General features: G+C 40.3%; 1 protein-coding gene and 1 pseudogene across 1 annotated transcript in view; one reads left to right on the plus strand and one right to left on the minus strand.

Moving 5' to 3' along the window:
- The window catches only part of POLA1 (DNA polymerase alpha 1, catalytic subunit), a 318,421-nt gene that overhangs the window by 9,788 nt on the left and 286,458 nt on the right, over nt 1-22,175 (plus strand). Inside the window, exons 5-14 of the mRNA XM_010595733.3 lie at nt 9,981-10,096; nt 10,557-10,619; nt 11,462-11,554; nt 11,981-12,068; nt 12,345-12,546; nt 12,637-12,815; nt 18,125-18,237; nt 19,205-19,321; nt 20,515-20,589; nt 21,455-21,593. Coding sequence (XP_010594035.1) covers nt 9,981-10,096; nt 10,557-10,619; nt 11,462-11,554; nt 11,981-12,068; nt 12,345-12,546; nt 12,637-12,815; nt 18,125-18,237; nt 19,205-19,321; nt 20,515-20,589; nt 21,455-21,593 — 1,185 coding nt within the window. The remainder of the gene's footprint in view (nt 1-9,980; nt 10,097-10,556; nt 10,620-11,461; nt 11,555-11,980; nt 12,069-12,344; nt 12,547-12,636; nt 12,816-18,124; nt 18,238-19,204; nt 19,322-20,514; nt 20,590-21,454; nt 21,594-22,175) is intronic.
- On the minus strand, nt 2,620-4,866 carry LOC104846426 (hippocampus abundant transcript-like protein 1; annotated as a pseudogene).

Consider the following 22,175-nt stretch of genomic DNA (forward strand, 5'->3'; position numbering starts at 1 on the left):
CGATGGAAGCAACCAAGGTGCCCATCAACCGATGAATGGATAAGTAAATGGTGGTATATTCACACAATGGAATACTATGCATCAATAAAGAACAATGATGAATCTGTAAAACATTTTATAACGTGGAGGAATCTGGAAGGCATCATGCTGAGTGAAATTAGTCAGCTGCAAAAGGACAAATATTATATAAGACCGCTATTATAAGAGCTGGGGAAATAGTTTAAATAGAGAAGAAAATATTCCTTTGATGGTTACGAGAGGGGGAGGGAGAGGCATTTTCACTAATTAGATAGTAGATGAGAATTATTTTAGGTGAAGGGAAAGACAACACAATACAGGTGAGGTCAGCACAATTGGACTAAACCAAAAGCAAAGAAGTTTCCTGAATAAACTGAATGCTTCGAAGGCCAGTGTAGCAGGGGCAGGGGTTTGGGGACCATGATTTCAGGGGACATCTAAGTTAATTGGAATAATAAAATCTATTAAGAAAACATTTGCATCCCACTTTGAAATGTGGTGTCTGGGGTCTTAAATGCTAACAAGCAGCCATCTAAGATGCATCAATTGATCTCAACCCACCTGGAGCAAAGGAGAATGGAGAACACCAAAGACACAAGGTAATTATGAGCCCAAGAGACAGAAAGGGCCACATGAACCAGAGACTCCATCAGCCTGAGACCAGAAGAACTACATGGTGCCCGGCCACAACCGATGATTGCCCTTACAGGGAACATTACAAAGAACCCCTGAGGGAGCAGGAGAGCAGTGGGATGCAGACCCTAAATTCTTGTAAAAAGACCAGACTTAATGGTCTGACTGAGACTAGAATGACCCCAGAGGTCACGGTCCCCAGACCTTCTGTTAGCTCAAGACAGGAACTAACAGAGCTAATTCTTCAGACAGGGATTGGACTATACTATGGGATAGACAATGATACTGGTGAAGAATGAGCTTCTTGGATCGTGTAGACACATGAGACTATGTTGGCATATCCTGTCTGAGGCGGAGATTAAAGAGAACAGAGGGTCAAAAGCTGGCTGAATGGACACGAAAAGAAATAGAGGAGGGAAGGAGTGTGCTGTCTTGTTAGGGGGAGCAATTAGGAGCATATAGCAAGATGTTTATAAATTTTTGTACCAGAGACTGACTTGATTTGTAAACTTTCACTTAAAGCACGGTAAAATTAAAAAAAAAAATCTTGGTGATAAAATATTTCCAAAAATTAGCATGATGGTTGTTGTGAAACTGAACTCGATTAAACCATGATATTTTAGAAAGGTGTTTGATGTGTGTATTCCCATGAGATTCAAAAGTGATATAAACAGATGGAAGTGAATAAACAGATGGAAGTGAAGACCATGACTGAAAACAAATGCACACTACAGAGCAGTTAAGGCAAGAGTGTGATAGATGGGGAAAATTATTTGCAGAGTCAGACATGGGAGGCATGGGAAGGAACACATAGTAATAATTATGTGAGCCTGAATTTGTATATAAACTCCACTGTTCTCCGGTTGCTAATTGTCATCCACACTGAGGAATGTTCACATTTGCTGAGAACGTTATTAGAAAAAAAAAAAGAAAAAAAAATTTTTTTAAAGCACCCTCCAATTTCTGTGTTGCCACTACAATGCTTGATGTGCTTTTTCTTCTGTAAAATCTGCCTGGATTGGGGCCAGGAATATGAGTTGGTAGTTCTACATGATTTAGATTTATAAGGAATTCTTCCTTCCTCTGGTGAAGGTAATCATGATCAATGTTCTTCGTATTCAGAGGTGTGTGCTGAATTTTATTCTAGCCAAGAAGAGGAAATGAAGAGAATGAAAGTAAAACTAGGTCTTTGTTTGCCCTTTGAACACAGGCACTCGATCCCCCTGAGACTGAGTGAGTGACTCTTAGAGTGGCCCCTCATAATCACCTGTAGGTCATGCATTCAGAGAAACAGGGAGAAATAAAATGAGAAGGGATGCCTTACCTGACCTCTTGCCACGGATGGCAGCCCCACTACAGTCCTCCACATTCTGCTTGAAAAAGGCCTGCAAAGACTGCTGTCACCCTTACTGTGGAGTTAGTAAAGGAGGCCATCCCTTGTACCAGAGAGAGACTTTTTCTCTTTGAGTTTCAAACTTCAGACTCCAGGTAACTTTGGGAGTTACACATCATTTGCAGGCAAATAAGGAGCCCTGGTGGTGCAGTGGTTAAGTGCTTGTCTGCTAACCAAAAGGTTGGCGGTTTGAACCCACCAGCTGCTCTGCCAGCGAAAGAGATGGCAGTCTGCTTCCTTAAAGATTTATAGCCTTGGGAACCCTATGAGGCAGTTCTACTCTGTCCTATAGGGTCTCTGTGAGTTGGAATCGACTCAATTACAGTGGGTTTTTTTGTTTGTTTCCAGTCTTACCTTGTTCTGATGTATAAAAAGAAAGAATGGAAGATAAGGAAGCAGGAGGAGGAGAGTTGGAGGAGGGGTAGAATGGTCACTTATCAAACTTGCCCTGAAGGACGCTAGCATCTCCCCATCAACCCCTTGAAGTCTCTGTGTGATATGGCTTTTTCTGTGGCTTTCGGACAGTGTTTGTAAAATCCCCCTTTCTGCTGAGTTTACAGCTCAGTGCCCTGATTGCCAGGCTCCTTGAAGAAGGAGATAGGGTCTATAGGGTCGCTATGAGTCGGAATCGACTCGACGGCACTGGGTTTGGTTTTTGGTTTTTGAAGAAAGAGAATTCCCAGATGCTTTTGTTCTCATCACCACCCTGTTTGGTCAGGCTGCCACTGATGTTGTTGCTACATTTTTGAATTCCATTGACTTTATTCAGGGATAAATAAGGCAACCACAAAAGACATAAGAGCTATACATGCTCCAAATAAAAATAGTGGGCCTGGGATGATGGCTTCTTGCAGGGTAACTTTGTTAGAATTCAGTTCTTATTCCAGTTTAGTTTGTTCAATGTGGAAAAGTAGAATATGAAGCCATACCTGCTGGCTACAGGCTATTGCATAGTCTTCTCATTCCAATATGATCCTCTGGGCAACTCCTTCTGATTGGACTCTGAATTCTATGAGACGAGAACACTGACTCCTGGAAATGTGATGCTAGACCTGGCAGCCAGGGTCCTCGCTGCCCACATCATTCAGGCCTGAGATCCAAAACTGTCCCAGGCTAACTGGAGCAGCTGGAAGCCCAAGCCAAGGAGGACAGTGTTCTTATTCCCTAACGGTCTCATCAAGATGCTAAGAAAGACTGTCTCAGTTACAATAGACAGAATTCTCACCATAGCTATGAATGCTGCAATTTTAACAGATCCAAAACCTATGACCTGCCTGAGATAGGGGAAAAAAAAAACTTGAGTACTGTCCAGCTGTAGGAAAATATGAAAGAAACATGGTGGTGCAGATTAGTAAGATGGTAGAAACTTTCCCAACTTTCTTTGGTGACACAAAAGGAGGGTCCACTTGTTTCCATGAAATCTGAGCTCCCCAGGAAACAGGTCTCATTTTCTCTGGCAAAGATTGTAGAACAGCCAGTAAGATGGAGCACATGTCAAAAAGAGCCACCACTGTGGCGGCTAGCACAACGAGGCTGTCTCTATATCTGGCAGACAGGTGTACTCCAGTGGCTGGGCTGCTGGCCAGACTGGCCGCAAAAGAGGCTCTGCTCCTGGGTGACATCAGTTACATGGGCAAATATCACAGAGAATGTGAGCGAGAAGACTCCAGAAATCATGGCAAAATGCTAGCACAAGCTGATTTTCATCAGTGGGATTGGGAGGGAAGCAGGTGAAGAAGACTTCCTCCCCCATAAGTCCGATAGAGCACCTACCTGTAAGTGGTCACTAAGGAAAGATAACAGGCCCTTAACACCTTGAATGTGACCCTTCATGAGGAATGTATGTTGAGGAAATGTTTCACGTAGGACAGTTAACATTGGAGTTGTCAACAGGCCACATGCAAAGAATTCAAGGAAGATGATGATAGCAGTGAGGTATATACTTGGTTGACCTGAGCTGCAGCCCATGGCCTGCGTGCCCCCTTTTATGGCATGGCTTCTTTCTCCTCTGGCCCTTTGCTCCATGCTCATGTCAGGGCCATGCCTTAGAGACAACCGGCCGTTGCAGAGGGTTAAGGAGGCGGCTGCTGCCAGAGCTGCAGAATAGCCATGGAGGGAAAGACAGGATCACAGCTCCAGGGGCCACTGCCACAGTGACTGTGACCCTTTTGGCTGGTGAAGCCTATTTTTGATACATACCAGTGCAACAGAGACCCTTAGTGGCCACAAAGCCTAAGTTACATACTATACTGCTCTTTGCAGAAACGATTTAGACCTTGCCCTGGAGTTGCCCATTGTTAACATTTTGCAATGTTGGTTTCCGCTCTCCCTCCCCCTTCCCAATCACATACACAGATATGTTTTATTTTTGGTGAACTTTTAAAAGTAACTTGTAGACACTATGACATTTGTGTACATATGTACAGTAACGATCTCCTAAAAATAAGGAACTGGTTTTAATCACAATACCGTTATGGTATTATCTCATATACTGCCCATATTAAAATTCGCCAATTGTCCAAATAGTCTCTTTTATAGCTTTTTTCTTAAAATGCAGAATTCACTTTAGCTTTCCTGTATCTTTAGTCTTACTTAGTGTAAAACAGCCCACCCCGCCCATTGTCTTTCATGACATTGGCATTTTTAAAGGGACCACACTGGCTGTTTTGTTGAATGTCCCCAAAATCTGGGAGTTACCCGATTGCTTCTTCGTGATTAGATTCAGGTTAAATATTTTTGGCAACAGTACAATATAGATGAAGTTGTGTCCTTCCCATCAGTCACACCAGGGACACGTAATGTCAGTTTGTCCCTTATTTGTGATGATGAGTTTGGTTTCTTGGTTAAGATGATGTTTGCCAGATTCTTCCCTTGTAACGCTACCTTTTCCTTTGTAATTAATGCAAATATGGGGTGATAATTTGAGACCTTGTGGCTCTCCATTTCCTACACGAACTTTCACCCAGTGCTTTCAGCATCTATTGATGATCCTTTCTGGAGTCGGCTATTACATTGGTAGTTGCAAAGTGGTGATTCTAAAATTCTATTACCCCTGTATTTTTAGGTAACATTGTTTTCTGAGACCTTCTCTGTCTCTTCTTTTTAAAACTATCATTTCAAGCTCATAGGTGTTTTTTTTTTAACTGTGTTACTGCTCAGTATCTATTACCATTTTTTTTTTTGATGTTCAAATTATCCCAGATTTGGCCAATGGAAACTCCTTTGAGCTAGCTTCTGTGTCCTTTTGATATGACCTCATCAGTCTTTGAGCATTTCCTTGCTTTCTCGGACAGTAAGATGTCCAGGTTCATCTTGAACTCTTCCTGCCCTAGACGTAGAATCAACTATTTCTCTAAAGAGTCTTAGTCCCTTTTAATGGCGAATGGTATTCAGATCTGGGGTATGGGTATGCTTATTGCTACTGGGGTGTAATGGCTTCTAGGCCCTTTCAGTGAATCTGGAGTATGTGTGTGTGTTTGATTTTATATATTCACTCACACACACACACACACACACACACACACACACACCATTCAGTGAATCTGGACTATGTGTGTGTGTTTGATTTTATATATTCATACACACACACACACACAGACAACACACACACAGACACACAGAGTCATGTGCTGTGTAACATCCGTTATGGACCCATAAGGTTTTTTTAAAAGGGAAAACAGCTCTCCTTCTGTTATTATTTCCTTCTAGTTTAAAGACACCAAATCCCCAGAATGAATGAGCAGAGGGTCTGCAGGGCACATCCCAGTATCTACAGCGCCTCTTCATCCTCTTTCCTCTCCTCTTCCCCCTCCTGGCTTCATTCACCTGCCCAGCAGCCATGAAGCCGTTCATTTCCAGCACAGTATTAAGCGGTCTTCCTTGTAGGTGTATGAATATTATCCTATCGCTAACAGCGCTGTACTTCAGGATAGATTTTGAAATGTTCTTTTCGATGATGAATGCGACACCATTCCTCTTCAATTTGTCATTCCCAGCATAGTAGACCATATGATTGTCCGATTCAAAATGGCCAATAGTAGTCTATTTCAGCTCACTAATACCTAGGATACCAATCTTTATGTGCTCCATTTCATTTTTGATGACTTCTAATTTTCCTGGATTCATACTTTGTACATTCCATGTTCCTTTTATTAACGGATGTATTCAGCTGTTTCTTCTCATTTTGAGTCATGCCACATGAGCTAATGAAGGTCCTGAAAGCTTTACTCCATCTATGTCATTGTCAACTCTACTTTAAGGAGGCAACTTTTCCCAAGTCGTATTTTGAGTGTCTTTCGACCTGAGGGGCTCATTTTCTGGCACTATATCAGACAGTGTTCCACTGCTATTCATAAGGTTTTCACTGACCAATTTTTTCGCAAGTAGACTGTCAGGTCCTTCTTCCTAGCCTGCCTTAGTCTGGAATCTCTGCTGTAACCTGTCCACCATGGGTGACCCTGCTGGTATTTGAAATACCAGTGACACAGCTTCCAGCATCACAGTAACACACAAGCCACCACAGTACAACAAACTGACGAAAGAGTGATGGATCTCCTATAGGTAACCATTTTTATTAGTTTCTGCTTTGTCCTTCCTGTGTATCGTTTTGCAAAAAATAAGTGCGTGTGTTTTATGTGGGATGTTATTTATTCATCCATTCACTGGTTAAATTAGAATTTGTGGACCATCCTCCTGGTTTCTACCAACCTCTGTAATGTAGAAACTCTCTTCAGTGGTACCATTTGGTAACAGTGTGGTTAATTGTAATATTTCTAGTTTATGCAAGTCCATGAAGAAGAGAATGAGCCTATGTGCTCCTTCCATCTCCCTGAACTGAGGAGACCTGTGTTCAAGTTCTTGGCCATCTTATCAATTGTCTGTATCACCTTGAACAAGTCCCATCATCTATCTGGGCATTAGTTCTCTCAATGATAAATTAGGGTGGACTGAACAGTGAGTTTATCAAGGAAAGGACAATGTCCTGGTCATGTCAGTGCTGATTCCAGTAACTGGCATGAAGAAAGTACATGGTATTTGTTGAGTAAATGAACCATCTCTGTGTTTCCATAATCATCATGTTATCTCTTCCAGAGAAAACATCAGTGGAGATGATGACTTGACATTCTGAAATTTTTATTCTGTGCTTGGCCACCTACAAGTCCCCACTGTTTTAGTATCCCTCCCTAGGAGCCTAATAAGGCCTTATTTCCTTTCTTACACAGACGATACTGTTCTGTAGATAGTTTTGTACTTTATTTTTTTCACTTAACGAGATATCCTGAAAATCAGTCCATGTCTGTTCGTGGAGATTTCTTTACTTACTTATTTTTAAACAGCTGCATAATATTCCATTGTATGGGTGTACCATAGTTTATTCAACTATTGAATAAGTATTCAATATGGACATTGCTGTAACAAATAATACAGCACTGAATAGCTCTGTGCATACAGTGTTTTCCTCAGGGAAAATCCTTAGAAGATTGCTGCCTCAAAGAGTAAATTCACATAGTTTTATTAGATATTGCAAATTCTTCTGTACAAGGGTTGTCCTCTTTTACACTCCCATGAACAGTGTTTGAGAGTATTTGTTCCTCCACAGCCTTGCCAGTAGAGTGTGTTGTCAAGCTTTGAATTTTTGCCACTCTGTTGTGTGATAAATGGCATTTTGGTGTGATTTACAATTGCATTTCTCTTACACATGAAGTCGAGCATCTTTTTATAAAACTAACAGCTGCTTATATATCTTTTTATGTGAATTGTCTGTTCGTGTTTCTTGCCCATTTTACTTTTGGGTTTTTTGGTCCTTTTTTTTTTTTCCTTAACAGTATATATGGGAAATTGGTCCTTTATCTGTTTTATATATTTTAATTATCTGTTAATTGCTTGCGGTGTAGCTGAATTTATCAATCTTTTCTTTTACTGCAAATGGATTTTGAATCATAGACTTTCCCCACACCCAACTTATAAAGGAATTTGCCTATTCTTTTTTAAGTACTTGTATAATTTCATTTCATTTTTTTCCCATTTAGGTCTCTAATCCATTTGGTGTTTATTCTAGATTCATTTTTTCTAAACGGCTAGCCGACATTACTTGTTAACACTATTAAAAAGTCCAGCTCTTCCCCAGTGATAGGAGATGCCACCTTTATTATATGCTAAGTTCCTGTTAGTAATTGTGTCTCTTCATGTTCTTTATTTTCTATTTCATCTGGTCTGTTTATTCATTTTACTACCACACTAATTCATTCTAGGTTTTTTGAGGTAGAGACTGCTTTGGGATGAATCGGAAAGCTAGAATAAAAGTGACAATGTTAGAAAAGTTCGTAAGTGATTTACACATGGCCATAAGAGAAAATGTGACAGAAGTTGTTTTTTAATGAGTAAATGTCTCTATGCTGTGTAGTGTTCATAAAACATATTATGTCTGATTAACTGTTCCTCATAAGGTGGAAATTAGGATGCTATAATATCGTAACTGGTAATCCCATTTCTTTATAATTCAGTGTTTCTGTCAGATTGAGTATAGCATTAAAGAGATGATTTCGTGAGGCTGCTAGGCAAATCCCTTGGTTCCAGACTAGCTTTACGTTTTTTTTTTCCCTGTGGGGGAAAAAATTCACCTTTTTAAGCTTTTATTCACACTAACAATAGCAATTAAACAATCACAAGTAATAACTGATACTTAACTGATGGAAACTCTGGTAGCGTAGTGGTTAAGAGCTACAGCTGCTAACCCAAAGGTTGGCAGTTTGAATCCACCAGACGCTCCTTGAAAACTCTATGGGGCAGTTCTCCTCTGTCGTATAGGGCCCCTATGAGTTAGAATTGACTCGATGGCAATGGGTTTGGTTATTTAACTGATAATTGGCTTGATGGCACCTAATACCACCATGAACAACTGCTATATCATTAGTGTTTGTAATAATATCTAGTCCAAGTCTGTTTGCTGGAACTAAGCTCGATTTAATAATTCTCCCTTATGTACTTTCTCATATTTTTGTCTTTTGAATTCTTAATGTTGTTATTCTCAAATTCTCATATACAGACAACAGTTGACTAGGCTTTTAGTTTTCCATTACAGTTTCTACATGTACCATTTAGTGACAAGTGATTGCATTCTTCGAGTTGTATAACCATTCTCATCCTCCTTTTCTGGGTTTTCTTCCATTAACATAAATTCACTGCCCCCTAAGGTTCCTATCTAATCTTTCAAGTCGCTTTTCTCAGTTTGATCCTGTACAGATAGTTCTTAAAAGAGCATAATGCTCAAGGCAGATATTTTTTTTTTACTAGTTATGCTAAACTATTGTTTGGTTTTAAGAAGACTTTAGGGGATATTTTTGGTTTAAGGTTTAAAGATTATCTCGGGGCAGTATTTTCAGGGATTCATCCACTCTCCATGGCTCCACGAAGTCTGGGGTCTGAGAATTTGGAATTCTGTTCTACATTTCCCTCCTTTTGATCAGGATTCTTCTATGGAATCTTTGATCAAAATGTTCATAATGGTAGCTGAGCACCATCCAGTTCTTCTGGTCTCATGGTGAAGGAGGCAGTTGTTCATGGAGGCAATTAGCCACACATTCCGTATCTTCCTCCTATTCCTGACTCTCCTTCCTCTGTTGTTCCAGTTGAATAGAGACCAGTTGTTGGGCCCTGGATGGCCGCTTTTAAGCTTTTAATGCCCCAGGCACTACACAATGAACTAGGATGTAGAACAGTAGCACTAAACATGTTATTAGGCCAGTTAACTGGGGTGTCCCATGAAACCATGACCCTAACCCTCCAAAGCAAGGAACCAAATCTCATGATGTTTTTTGTTGTACATAAGCAGCCTCAGCAGCTACTCTTTTTTTTTTCATTGTAAATGTATCTATCACAACTTTCTCCATTTTGATTTTTGATGATGCGTGTTTTTAAATATTTTATATTCCAACAGGAAAAGATAATAAAGCACCGAAGAAAGACAAGAAGAATATAAAGAAGGCTGCAGTGACAAAACCAAATAATATCAAGTCAATGTTCATTGCTAGTGCTGGAAAGAAAAGTGCAGATGTGAGCTTCGTGGTTTTCTTATGTTTTGTCTTTTACTTTGCAACGTGAATTTAATGTTTTGTTATACACAGAATAGGTGCTCAATACGTATTTGAATGAGAAATATTTGCCCAACTTCAGTCACTAGGTTGGATATAGATTTCTAGGCGAATTTCAGCACTTCTGTGGTTGGAAATGTGGAGATAGAAAAAAAAATTGAACAGAAAAGCTGACTTGACGTGTTTAATTTCAGTAGTTAATGTGAGAATTATGGAATATGATGAAAATAGAGGACAGGAGCTGTAGACCTAGGAGTTATATATACACAGTGGTTGTTAAAATCTGTGAATAGCAGATTAGCACTCAGAGTGAGGAACGAAGTGACAAGGACCAACTAGTTAGCGTCTTTTCACAGATACGTGGTTTGGGTGAAATTTTAAGTGCAGCACTTTCTCATTCTGTCTTCCTTTATAATTTCTAGAAAGCTGTCGACTTGTCCAAGGATGATCTGCTAGGTGACCTTCTGCAGGATCTGAGCTCTGAGGTGAGTGAATCTCTGGGAGTTGTAAATTATGTAGGGGGCATGGGCTGAAGAGACAGTTTAGTAATTATAAAAACAGATTATTGCTAGAATTCAAAAAAAAAAAGGCAACGTGACACCACCACCAAAAAAAGAGGCAATCTTCACATTGATTTCTTCTCACCATTTGAGATGAGTAGTTTCCAGCTGTTATAAGCTACGTGATTATGTAGATAGGGCTGTGTGGGTGTTTGTTTGAAGTAGTAAGAATACACAGGAGTCAGTTCTGTGAACGCTCACTGCTTGCGTTGAGTTGCTGTAGTGTATGTTCCCTAAATAGATTGAAACCTGTCAATCTGCACAATCAGGCAGGAGATCCTTGTCTTGAATTCTGAGGGGGAGTGAAGGAAGAGTCAGTAAGCTGTCCCTGATAGAACTCAGACAGGCTGAGCAGCACCGTGAGTTTGAAATTTGACTACTGCACATAAGGACTAAGCTCTCATTTAGAAATGTAATCCTTTCTCAGAGGCCATTGATTAAAACGGCTCACACCATCACCATGTAGTTTTATCTTGACAGTTTTAAAATGTAATGTTCTGGGAAGGCAAGTGCAAAGTATGTTTAGTTTGAAAAAGAAAAAATTGGTAAGGGGTGGATTTAATATCTATTCTGGTTTTGTAGTGATTCTGTAGTATTGTTGCTATAGTAACTCCAGTGCAGGAACATAGATCTGTGAGGGGAGCGGGGAAAGAAAAAAAAAAAAGCTTTTTTTACCCATTAGACTTCAATAGGTAAAGAAATGTACTTTTTCTGTCTTGTGGTAAACGAAGCATGGCAGTGAACGTCTGTCTTACCCTTCCTTTTAGAAATCTCGAATAACTCTCCCACCTGTAATGATACCGAAGAAGAAAAGGTCCATTGGAGCTTCGCTGAATCCATTCTCCGTGCACACCCCCAAGGTAAAATGTGTAGAAATACCTTCAATCTTGATTGATACGATTTCTTAATAGTTACTTTGTTGTTTGTCTCTGTGAGGGCAGTGCCATTGAATTTGGTTTTGATTTTTGGTTTAAATTAGGACTCCCGTTTCATTACAGAGTGTCATGCAGCTCATAAATGTGTGCATGTGCCTGCTTTTTTCCTAGTAAATTTTGTAGGCACTGGTATGTGTTTATCAGAGGGCTGACAGCTGTGCTAAATGTAATAATTTTCCTCCCAGAAACACGAATTTTTTGGTAAACCTATGTAGCAGTAAAATAATTGAAGCTCGTACATTAATACAGAAAATCCTCTTATAAATGGAAACTGTTATCTGGTCAGGGTAGGACAGTTACATATTTTTAGTATTCAGGCCCAACTGACGAAACATTTCAAAATGTTTACAGGCAGTCCCTTCAGGAAAAACCGTTCTCCCTGTCTCAAGGAGGGAACCTCCGTCAACTCCTGTTCAGCTTAAATGTGCTGAATTTACTGGTAAGTCTGTCAGGCAAAAGTCCAAGGGTGTTGAGCAGTCCCAAAAGGAGGCCCTGTCAGGAGGAAGTAGCAGAGGTTTTAAAGGCAGTGTGATTGCAAGTTTTAAGTGAAAGATTTGAATTCATAGCAGTAAAGTTGAAAAAAATCTGATTCGGAGATTGGCCTCAAAGTGCCAATATGGAGCAGGAAAAGGGGTAGGCTGCTGTTTCAGTGTGGGGGAGCTCTTTGTGCTCCATGGCAGGAGTACATTACGTGGATGTGTGACGATGCTTACAGGAGAGACAGTGCAGGCTGCGCGTACAGGAGACGAGGACAAGTCGGGGGCAATGGATTTTGAAGATGGCGACTTTGATGAGCCCATGGAAGCTGAGGAGGTGACTGTGGAGACTGTGACTGACAAGACATGGAACCAAAAGAGTGAGCCAGCAAAGGATGTGAAACTTAAGGCGGATTCTGGGAGAGAGACCACAGCACACTTGTAAGTGTTTTTATGACTTTTCTAGCAAATAGTGCTACAGTTATTCTGTTGGATTTTGAAAGATTTTTTTTAAAAATGTGATTTCTACAGAGGCTGTTTTCTACCGGATGTCTCTGGTTGGGGCATAGATCAGGGAGATGAAAGCCGTTTCTCACCTCAGGAAGTTCAAGTGGATTCCAGTTACCTCCCAATGGTAAAAGGGGCAGATGAGGAACAAGCGTTCCAGTTTTACTGGCTGGATGCTTATGAAGATCCGTACAACCAACCAGGTAATCATGTGGAAGCTAACTACATGCCTTTAATGATTATAGTTGGTATAGGCTCTGCCCTCACTTCTGTGCATAGTAGGAGGGCAATACTCATTCGTTGTCAGTGCGTGAGCCACCCTGATAGAGAGGAGCTACAGGGTGAATAATCCTTAAAGATGCTCATTACAAAAATCATGTGGTTTTGGAATGTGTTTTTGAAGTTTTCTGTTGATGTATTGGAAGTTATAGGAATTCACTTTAAATGGAATCAGTCATTAATTTATTTGTTCAGCACATTTTCATTGAACACCTGTTGTGTGCCAGATATTTTGACATGAACTTGATGGATTGGATGTGGGGGTTGAGGGAAAAGAGGAATCCAGGATGATCCCTGGGCCATCCTCATGAGCCAATACTGTGAATTCTTGACTCACAAAAAGCCAGGAGACTGTCCACTTTCCTTTTGTGCCTCTTTGAACCCCCCTGAAATTTTTCTTTTATACTATGGGGTTAGGCATGACAAGGTCTCTTGGATTAATATAAAATACAGTATACACCTTTAAACAGACTTGCCTTTATTTAGATCCTTTTTGGATCTGAGGGAGATGCAAACTGTACTTTTCAAATTGGTTTCCTGGAGGCCGCATCCAGTGGTGGTAGAGGGAGTCTCTAGATGTCAGTAAAGCAAGTGAGTGATAAGAGTAAGTATTAATCATCAGACTTGAAGGCCAGATTTACCTTAAAGGTAATCAGGCATTGACTTTAACTGGAAAAATATTAATGGTCTCACCGAGAGGCAGTCTCACAGAACATTAATATACTTGAGCTTATCAAATTACATATATACTCTTACAGAGCCACTTGAGTAGCAAACTGCCATGTGTTGGTTTCTTAGGTAAAGATATAATCAGTCATAGAAATGTTATCTTATCGTTTCTTATCTGTATTCTCTTAGGCTGAGATGATTTGGTTAGACCCCCTCTCCTCTTTGACTACTTCTTTGTTACTTGCTGCTGAGAGGTAGACTGACAAGTATGGTTACTTGAGGCTGAGCAAATTATTTCCCATGCATTGCCCAGACCCAGGGCTGTCCCACTGTACAACTTCAGGGGACACCGTTTTCACATGGCCTCCCTGGAGCCCAGCAGTGTGACTGGTGCTCCCTGGAGCTATACAGCATGGTGGGCCTACCCGTACTGATGCTGCTCCTTGTGCTTTGCTCTTCTTGCTCAGTGCTGTAGTCCATCTCGGGTCCCATCCAAGCCAGAAACCTGGGAGCCATGCTCGATACTCCCTTTCCCTCACTTCCCTCATGAAATCTTGTCAGTTTTCTCCTCCTAAAGTAGACGACCTACCTTCTCTTTCTCTTTCGCTACCATCATTGTGAAACCCCTGACCCCCTCTTGCCTACCCAAAACATTGGCCAGCCTACTAATTGATCTTCCAGCTATCGTTACTTCCAGAGTGATTGATCAGAAGGGTAACTCTGACCACATCATTCCCTGATTAAAAAAAAAATCTTCAGCGACTTCTCACTGCCTACAGCTCAGCTCCTTTAGCAAGGTTTCTGATACCTGCTGTGTAGAAATTTTATGCCCCAGAAGTAGTTCCTTGTATGTACCTTGCTATTTTATATACTGTTTTCTTTTTGCTCATGTTTTGTCTGACTAGAATGCCCTTATCTGGCCTGTTCTTCAAAATTCCACTTAGGTGTCATCTCCTGGAACTCTTCTCAAACTTCCAGACTGGCCTGAGAGCCCTTTTCCATTCTCATCATAGCATTTGTCTTGTTATTTCAAAATGAGCCATTTCTGTGGTTTACTTTCCTCAAAAGAAGGCTGGGATCTTATATTTCCATCATCCAACACAATGCCAGGCACATAGTAGGTGTTCAATAAATGTTCGTTGAAATAAACTACACAGTGATTGGCAGTCCTGTAGATGTATGTGAAGGGTTCAGAGAACCAGAGTTGCATTTGCTGCTCTTACTGAATTTACCTCTTGAAGCCTTGTAGCAGTGTAGCGAAGTGGACGGTGCCCCCCTCCCCACGTAAATACACAAAAGCATCAGATTGGCAGTGTCAGTTGCCAAGGATTAGAACCTTAAGAAGCAACAACCCTCTTGCTTTCCTGCATGAAAATGAGTTTACTATTGCCACCTTTTGTTTACTGATTGATGCTCTTAGTAAATAGCATCATTTTGCAGGGCAGGAGTCTAGAACTGCACTGTCCACTATGGTAGGCACTAGCTACGTGTATGTAGCTCTTTAAATTTCATTAATTAAAATTAAATCAAATTTAATTTGATTTCTTAGTCATTAGTCACATTTCAAGTGCCCAAGAGCCACGTGTGTCTTAGTAGTTACCACGTTGGACCGCACAGACACTGAACAATTCTGTCATTGCGGAAAATTTATCTCAGATAGTTACCCGTTGTAACTTGTTGCAGTCAAGTCGATTACGACTCATAGCGACCCTGTAGGATGGGGTAGAACTGCCCCATAGGGTTTCCAAGGAGCAGCTGGTAGATTCAGATTGCTGACTTTTTGGTTAGTAGCCGTAGCTCTTAAGCACTGTACCACCAGGTCTCACTATCAGATAGTGCTGGTCTGTATTAATAGGTGTTATGATTGAGGCCTTGCAGAAAAACTCTATTTACAAAACAACCAATTTATGATATATACTTTTGAATTCCTGATGTTGAATTCCTGATGTTGACCATAGTTATAGATAGGCCTTTTCAACCAATATCGGGAACTATTTTACAGTTGAAAGAGTACCAGTCTTTTGTTGGTTTGTCATCCAAATGCTAAGGTAAAATAAAATTTCTAGTGCTGGAGAAAGGCCTCAGAGATCATCCAGCCTAGTTACTCATTTATGTCATTGTTAGCTGCCCATGAGTTGGCCCCTGACTCATGGCAACCCCCATGCACAATAAAACAAAATGGTGCCCGGTCTTGTGCTATTCCCATGATCGGTTGCAACCCATAAGATTTTCATTGGCTGATTTTTGGAAGTAGCTCGCTAGGCCTTTCCTCCTGGTGTGTCTTTGTCTGGAATCTCTGCTGAAACCTGTTCACCATTACAGCAACATGCAAGCCTCCACTGGGAGGCGGGGGGAGGCTGCACATGAGGTGCTTTGGCTGGGAATCAAACCTGGGACACCTGCATGGAAGGCAGGAGTTCTACTACTGAGGAAACTGAGGCTCAAAAAGATAAAGTGACCAGCTCTTTAGTGCAGAGCTCAAGGCTTCTCACCCTTGGTCCACTCTGCTGTTCTGTGGCACTTCTCAAGTTGTGTCCTCTGCCGTGGTACATCTTTCTCTGTGATTGATGCCAGTGAGTTAAATAAGATGGTTAAAAAAGAAGTCCTTTAATCTTAGAGGGTTGAACAGTTTCGTCATGATAGCAGGTAATGATCACTGAGCCTTGGTGAAATCAATGCTGCTAATATAAACTAAGTACTCCCAAAGACCCTTTTATTGTTTCTCACTTTCTTACAGATTCTAAGTAAGTCAGTTGTTGCTGAATGCTCCGTAATTATGAAAAGAATCTTACTCTTTGCATATGGGAAGATATCCTGTCTTCATTATGACTTTTTCAAGGTTGAATAATCCTGACTGCACCTGGTTTCAGCTAGTAACTTTGGGGGGAATGTAATCTTTGTTTACCATGATCTTTTTGTGGCAAATGAGGCATAAACAGTGTCAAATGTGTTGCATGAAGTGTGATATTAGTTTGACTGTAAAATGAGCTATTTGAATCTTTGAATCCAATATTAGGGTCTTTATTTTCCTTTGCATGGAATTTTGTTTTTCCATCTTTAACTGTTGTGAGGGATGACTTTTAATTTTCTGAGCTACAGTGTTTTTTTCTTCTTTTTTAATCATCCCCACAGTCCTTCCTTCCCCTCTTCCCCACCTCCCCTCATCTCCCCACAGCTGAAAATCACACAACTCTTTTAAGAATTTTAATCATCTGCAGAAATGAAAATTCTTAGATGGTCTTATTTCTATCAGGACAAATGACAAAAAGAAAGCACTGATGAGCTGTCTTGTGAAACGGGGGTAATCGCCCTTGTGAACAGTAGCCTTTGCATGTGCCGGAATTTTCTTAGTGTCTCAGATAAGTGGCTGTGTTGATTGGCTATGCTGAATTCCTGCTGTCTATAATTATTCATGGGGCCCAGGATTTTGCAAAGTGGCCATCTCTTGGGTTGACTATCAAATCTTTGGAGTCTCTTTGCTCATTTTCATGAGCCATGACTTGATATCTAGAAAGGAGTATTTTTACTTTGTGGTATACATTACTTAGGGATTTCAAAAGGAGAGTGTCTATTGCTTTGGTTACTTAGCCTTATGTAAGGCTAAGTAAGGAGCATTGTGAGTAGCACCTAGCCAGATGTCTTAAGTAGCCTGTGTGGTAGATAGGGTGAAATAGGGCATAATAGTAGAACCCTATTATGAGATGGAAACCCTGGTGGTGTAGTGGTTAAGTGCTACAGCTGCTAACCAAAAGGTCGGCAGTTTGAATCTGCCAGGCGCTCCTTGGAAACTCTGAGGCAGTTCTGTTCTGTCCTGTAGGGTCGCTATGAGTCGGAATCAACTCCATGGCAACAACGGGTTTGGTTTTTTTTTGTTTATTATGAGATGGAGCCCTGGTGGTGCAGTGCTTAAAAGTTATGACTGCTAACCAAAAGGTCAACAGCTCGAATCCACCAGCCACTCCTTGGAAACCCTATGGGAAGTTCTGCTCTGTCCTTTAAGGCTGCTATGAATCAGAACCGACTTGACAGCAATGGGTTTGGGCTTTTTTTTTCCAGTTATTTGAGATGTTATATGGAATAAGATACATGAGATGAATTACTTTTTTCCCAACTCAGTTTTACATATAGAAAAGTAACTGCTGCTCCATAGTTATCCAAATAGACAGATGTTAGTTTTTATCAGTAAATAAGGAATTTAGTATTATATTCTCAGATTTGTAAGCTCTTGTGAGAGGTTTAAATATGAGATTTGCTGAAGAGTAGTTTGCTTTTTCGGTTTCTGTTAATCTGGGCAATTTTGGTTTTGGGGGAAATGTTTGTATACAAGGTAGAGAATCATTCTGTCTCCTGTCCTCCCAGTGGTCACAGATTTCACCACCGTGATAGTGTGTGTGGTATGGCGTAAGTACTTAGGAACTGGTCTGGGAAGCGGGCAACGGGTAGAAATTTGGTGTCAACAATGAGTTACCAACGTTTAAGCAGGTTCAGTGTGCCTTTATATTACCTCTTTAATTTGATGTAATGGAAATGTTTCTTTTCTTATGGTTTTCCCTTATTCCTTCAGGTGTGGTATTTCTGTTTGGCAAAGTTTGGATCGAATCAGCCAAAACCTATGTGAGCTGTTGTGTCATGGTGAAAAACATTGAGCGAACACTATACTTCCTTCCCCGTGAACTGGTTAGTGGTTAGCTTTTGGTTCTCAGTAATTGTATATGCCACACATTCTGTGTTCTTCCACCAGCCTTATACGAATCATCCACAGACCTGATGATTCTTTCCAATGACCATTTCACTGATTGTCAGCAGCTCTATTATCAAACCAAAAACCCGTTGCTGTCGAGTTGATTCCGACTAATAGTGACCATATAGGACAGAGTAGAACTACCCCATAGGGATTCTAAGGCTGTAAATCTTTACAGAAGCAGACTGCCATGTCTTTCTCCTGCAGAGCGGCTGGTGGATTCAAATCGCCGACTTTTCGCTTAGCAACTGAGCGCTTTGACCACGGTGCCCCCAGGGCTCCTGTAGCAGCTCTGTTAGAGGTGGAGAAAAGCTAGAGAAATGAAAACTCAGTTTTTCAACTTGTTAGAGTATAAAAGCGTCTTGAGTTTTACTACATAATGCTGCCTTTTCCACTACCCCTCATTTCCATAGTTGGGGTTGAGAGGCTATGACTCTAAAATGTGACATGGCGTTTGGCCCAGTTTTCACACTTGTGCTGCGTAGGCCGCAGTACCATTCCCTCCATGGCCACTGAACAAAGTCAATGCCATTTGCTCCTCCTTTACTGGGACTTAACATCCCCCCTCCCCTCCCAACCCTGTCCTTTCCCCATCTAAATTAAACTGTGGAGCTTCTTGGTCAGGAGTTTTACGGTAGTTATTCTCCCATTTCGTAGGACTGTTAGTCTTTATCTCTCTGATTTGCTTTTGTGATGCCACTGGGAGGAGTTAGGCATTGGGTTTGGCCTTAGTACATTTTTTGGGTCTGTGTATATCTTTGAACTTACCTATAAGACCGTGCTTTATAAATATTTAAACAGTTGAGCATGGAAATTGATTTAGACTTAGATTTTTGGTGGTTGAGAAGATCTTATGTACAGACACTTTTTCCCCCCTTCACTTCCCTCTCCGTGGGAGAACAGAAAATTGATCTAAATACGGGGAAAGAAACCGGAACTCCAGTTACAATGAAGGATGTTTATGACGAATTTGATGAGAAAATAGCAACAAAATATAAATTAATGAAGTTCAAGTCCAAGGTTTGTATTTGCCGATAAACTTTTTCCAACCTCATTTATTAGTTGTTCATTTCCTGATTTAGCAAATTGTTATTGAATATCTACTTTGTGCAAAATGCCTTCTGCATGGCTATTGTTCACTGAATGAAAATTTGTTGGTATAAGTGTTAAAAACAGTGTATTAGATGATTGTAAAACTTTTTTCTTTCTCTCTAAACTGCTTGTAAAATAATGTTCATTGGAATAGGAAGATAACTCATGGCAAATGAGTTGCCTCCAATGCTTACAGCAGGTCTTGTGCTCTTATTCTGAAATGGAGAAGAAACTGTTCTGATGTTGTTTATATTAGTTATTGCCAAGTTATCTTGGTAGAAAGTTAAAGTAAGGTTTTATCTTTAAAAGTCAGGGTCGATGAGGCTATTTCTGATGGAATAAAAATCTTTTTTTTGTACGCTATATAAGATAAATTGTCTTGGTTTTAGTGAGATAGTTGATGCCTTTGGCCCTAATTATGGGGGCTGAAGCCCTCTGAACATACTGACTGTTAATAGTGATTATAACGAAGGGAGCATCAAGTTGCCGAAGAGAAGGTTAACAGTCTTAACTCACTGAGTTTTCATTTGGCTGATTGAGCACGTCTTTAAAACTCTAATGAAGAGCATAGGTGCCAGGCCAGACTGCTTGTGCTGTGAGCGCTAGCCCTTCCACTCACTAGTGTCTGACCTTGGATGAGTGCTGAGGGACCACTCTCTGCCTGTTTCTTTATCTGAAAAAAATGTGCCTATTTCAAGAATTGTTGGAAGGGTTAATTCAGTTAATTCACATGAAGTGATTAGAACAGTCCTTGGCATATAGCAGGCACTCAGTGAATATGAACAATAATCATAATGTTAATTATTTCTTATTTTTCCAGGAAGATAAGAGTTGCTTAATGTCACGTATGAAATAGTAGCAAATGATTTAATACATTAACATTGTTAAAAATTTTAATCTGTTATTGCCACTCTTGAATGTAAATTATTTCTGGGTTCTGTAGTGTCCAAGATAAGTCACTGGGTGTTTTAGTCCCAGTTGAAAGGGAAAAGGATGCTTTTTGGCTTTATTTATCTTTGTGTTCCATAAGGACACTACATTTGTAATGATTAAATAATACTGGTCAATTTAATTTGTGAAAAGTTTTTGTCTTTGCGAATTTTAAATATCTACCTACCCAGATAGTGGAGAAGAACTATGCTTTTGAGATACCTGATGTTCCAGAAAAATCTGAGTACTTGGAAGTTAGATACTCGGTAAGTCAAACACAGAAAATTACTGGTTTTGGGTTGAGAATGACATTTCTCTGTTTTTAAACTTTCAACTAGAAGTATTGGCAGGGCTCTCAAGCCCACAGTTCATTCAGGTGGTCTTACAGTAATGAATAATTGAAATGGATAAAATTCATTTAAGTACATAGACTACAAATTCTGTTGCCTTCCTCTGCTTTCAAGTGGGCATCTTTAAATATATAAGTTGAAACAGCAGGACTGTCAAGTGGAATGCATGCCACATGATGGAATTGAATATCATTATCTGTTGAAGTGTCTCTTGTGAGCAGTGGAAAAGGTGAGAGAGGAGTGTCAGTAGCATCGCCATAGTGCTGCTCTTTCTCCTGTGATTGGCAAGGTCATTGCCATGGCATGTCAATTAACTGGACCTTAACCTCTTTTTACCTCTGTTCCAGTGTTCTGATCCCACAGTGATGGAAAAGGGAAACTTCAAAAATGTTTCTGACAGTGGTGCTAAAAACTACCACAGAAGCATTTTGAATGCATCCCACTCTATTGCTTTCTTTCTTCTAATGGAGTGGCACTTACTTGGCAATTCTTTGTCAGTAAGGCGTGTACAGCTCTGGTCAGAAATTCTCTTTGGGGAAGCTTCTTGGCCTAATTTTCTTTTAATGGGTGTCTTCAAGATGGATTATTTTGTCATCGTGAATTGTTTTTGTTACCTACTGTGAATTGTTTTGGATTTCATTTGTGGCAAATTACATTTCATATGTATCAGAGGGATTTCTTCTGATGCTTCATAGAGAGGCTTTTGTTTATTTCAGAGACAGACTTTGGAAAATGTGAAGTAAGAGTTCTAAACAAAAAAGGTTTTTTGTTCCTTTTTCAGGCTGAATCACCACAGCTTCCTCAGGATTTGAAAGGAGAAACTTTTTCTCATGTATTCGGGACCAACACATCTAGCTTGGAACTGTTCTTGATGAACAGAAAGATCAAAGGACCTTGTTGGCTTGAAGTAAAAAATCCACGTAAGCAAGAATTTACTCAGAATGTTAAGGTGGTTGCTAATAAATGTAGTTTTTAAAAGAGAAGTTAGGAGATTTGGTCTATTTATTTCAGTCTGCCCACTTCCTTTTTTATGTTTGTCTCTTCAAGGATTTCCTTGGGTGAGTATAGGGAATACATTTGGAATCACCTTATTCCTCTAATACCTCAGTTTAATCTGAAGGAGGCCTCAGTTGGCCCAAGCGGCCGTTGGGGGTGAACCCTTCAGTGTGCTGTTTTGTTTGTACGTACCTCTGCCCTGGCTAATGTGGCCCAACTGTTCTACATAGTGAACTGCTGGCCTTTAAAGGAGGGAGAGCTTCATGCCCAATGTGGATAGTGCTCGTTTGGCCTGTTACCTGATGTTTTTTCAGTATTTGCATTTATGATACTTTGTTTTATCTTCTTGAATCCTCTTTAAAATGTTTTATGATTCCTCTAAGACAGTGGTTTTTTTTAACCTGTTTGGGATCCTGGATTCTTTGAACATATGTACATGTACAGGATTGAAGAATATCGTACTTAACCGTAAAAAACACAACCCATTACTATTGAGTCGGTTCCGA

Source organism: Loxodonta africana, chromosome X, assembly GCF_030014295.1.
Source record: "Loxodonta africana isolate mLoxAfr1 chromosome X, mLoxAfr1.hap2, whole genome shotgun sequence".
Taxonomy (NCBI): domain Eukaryota; kingdom Metazoa; phylum Chordata; class Mammalia; order Proboscidea; family Elephantidae; genus Loxodonta; species Loxodonta africana.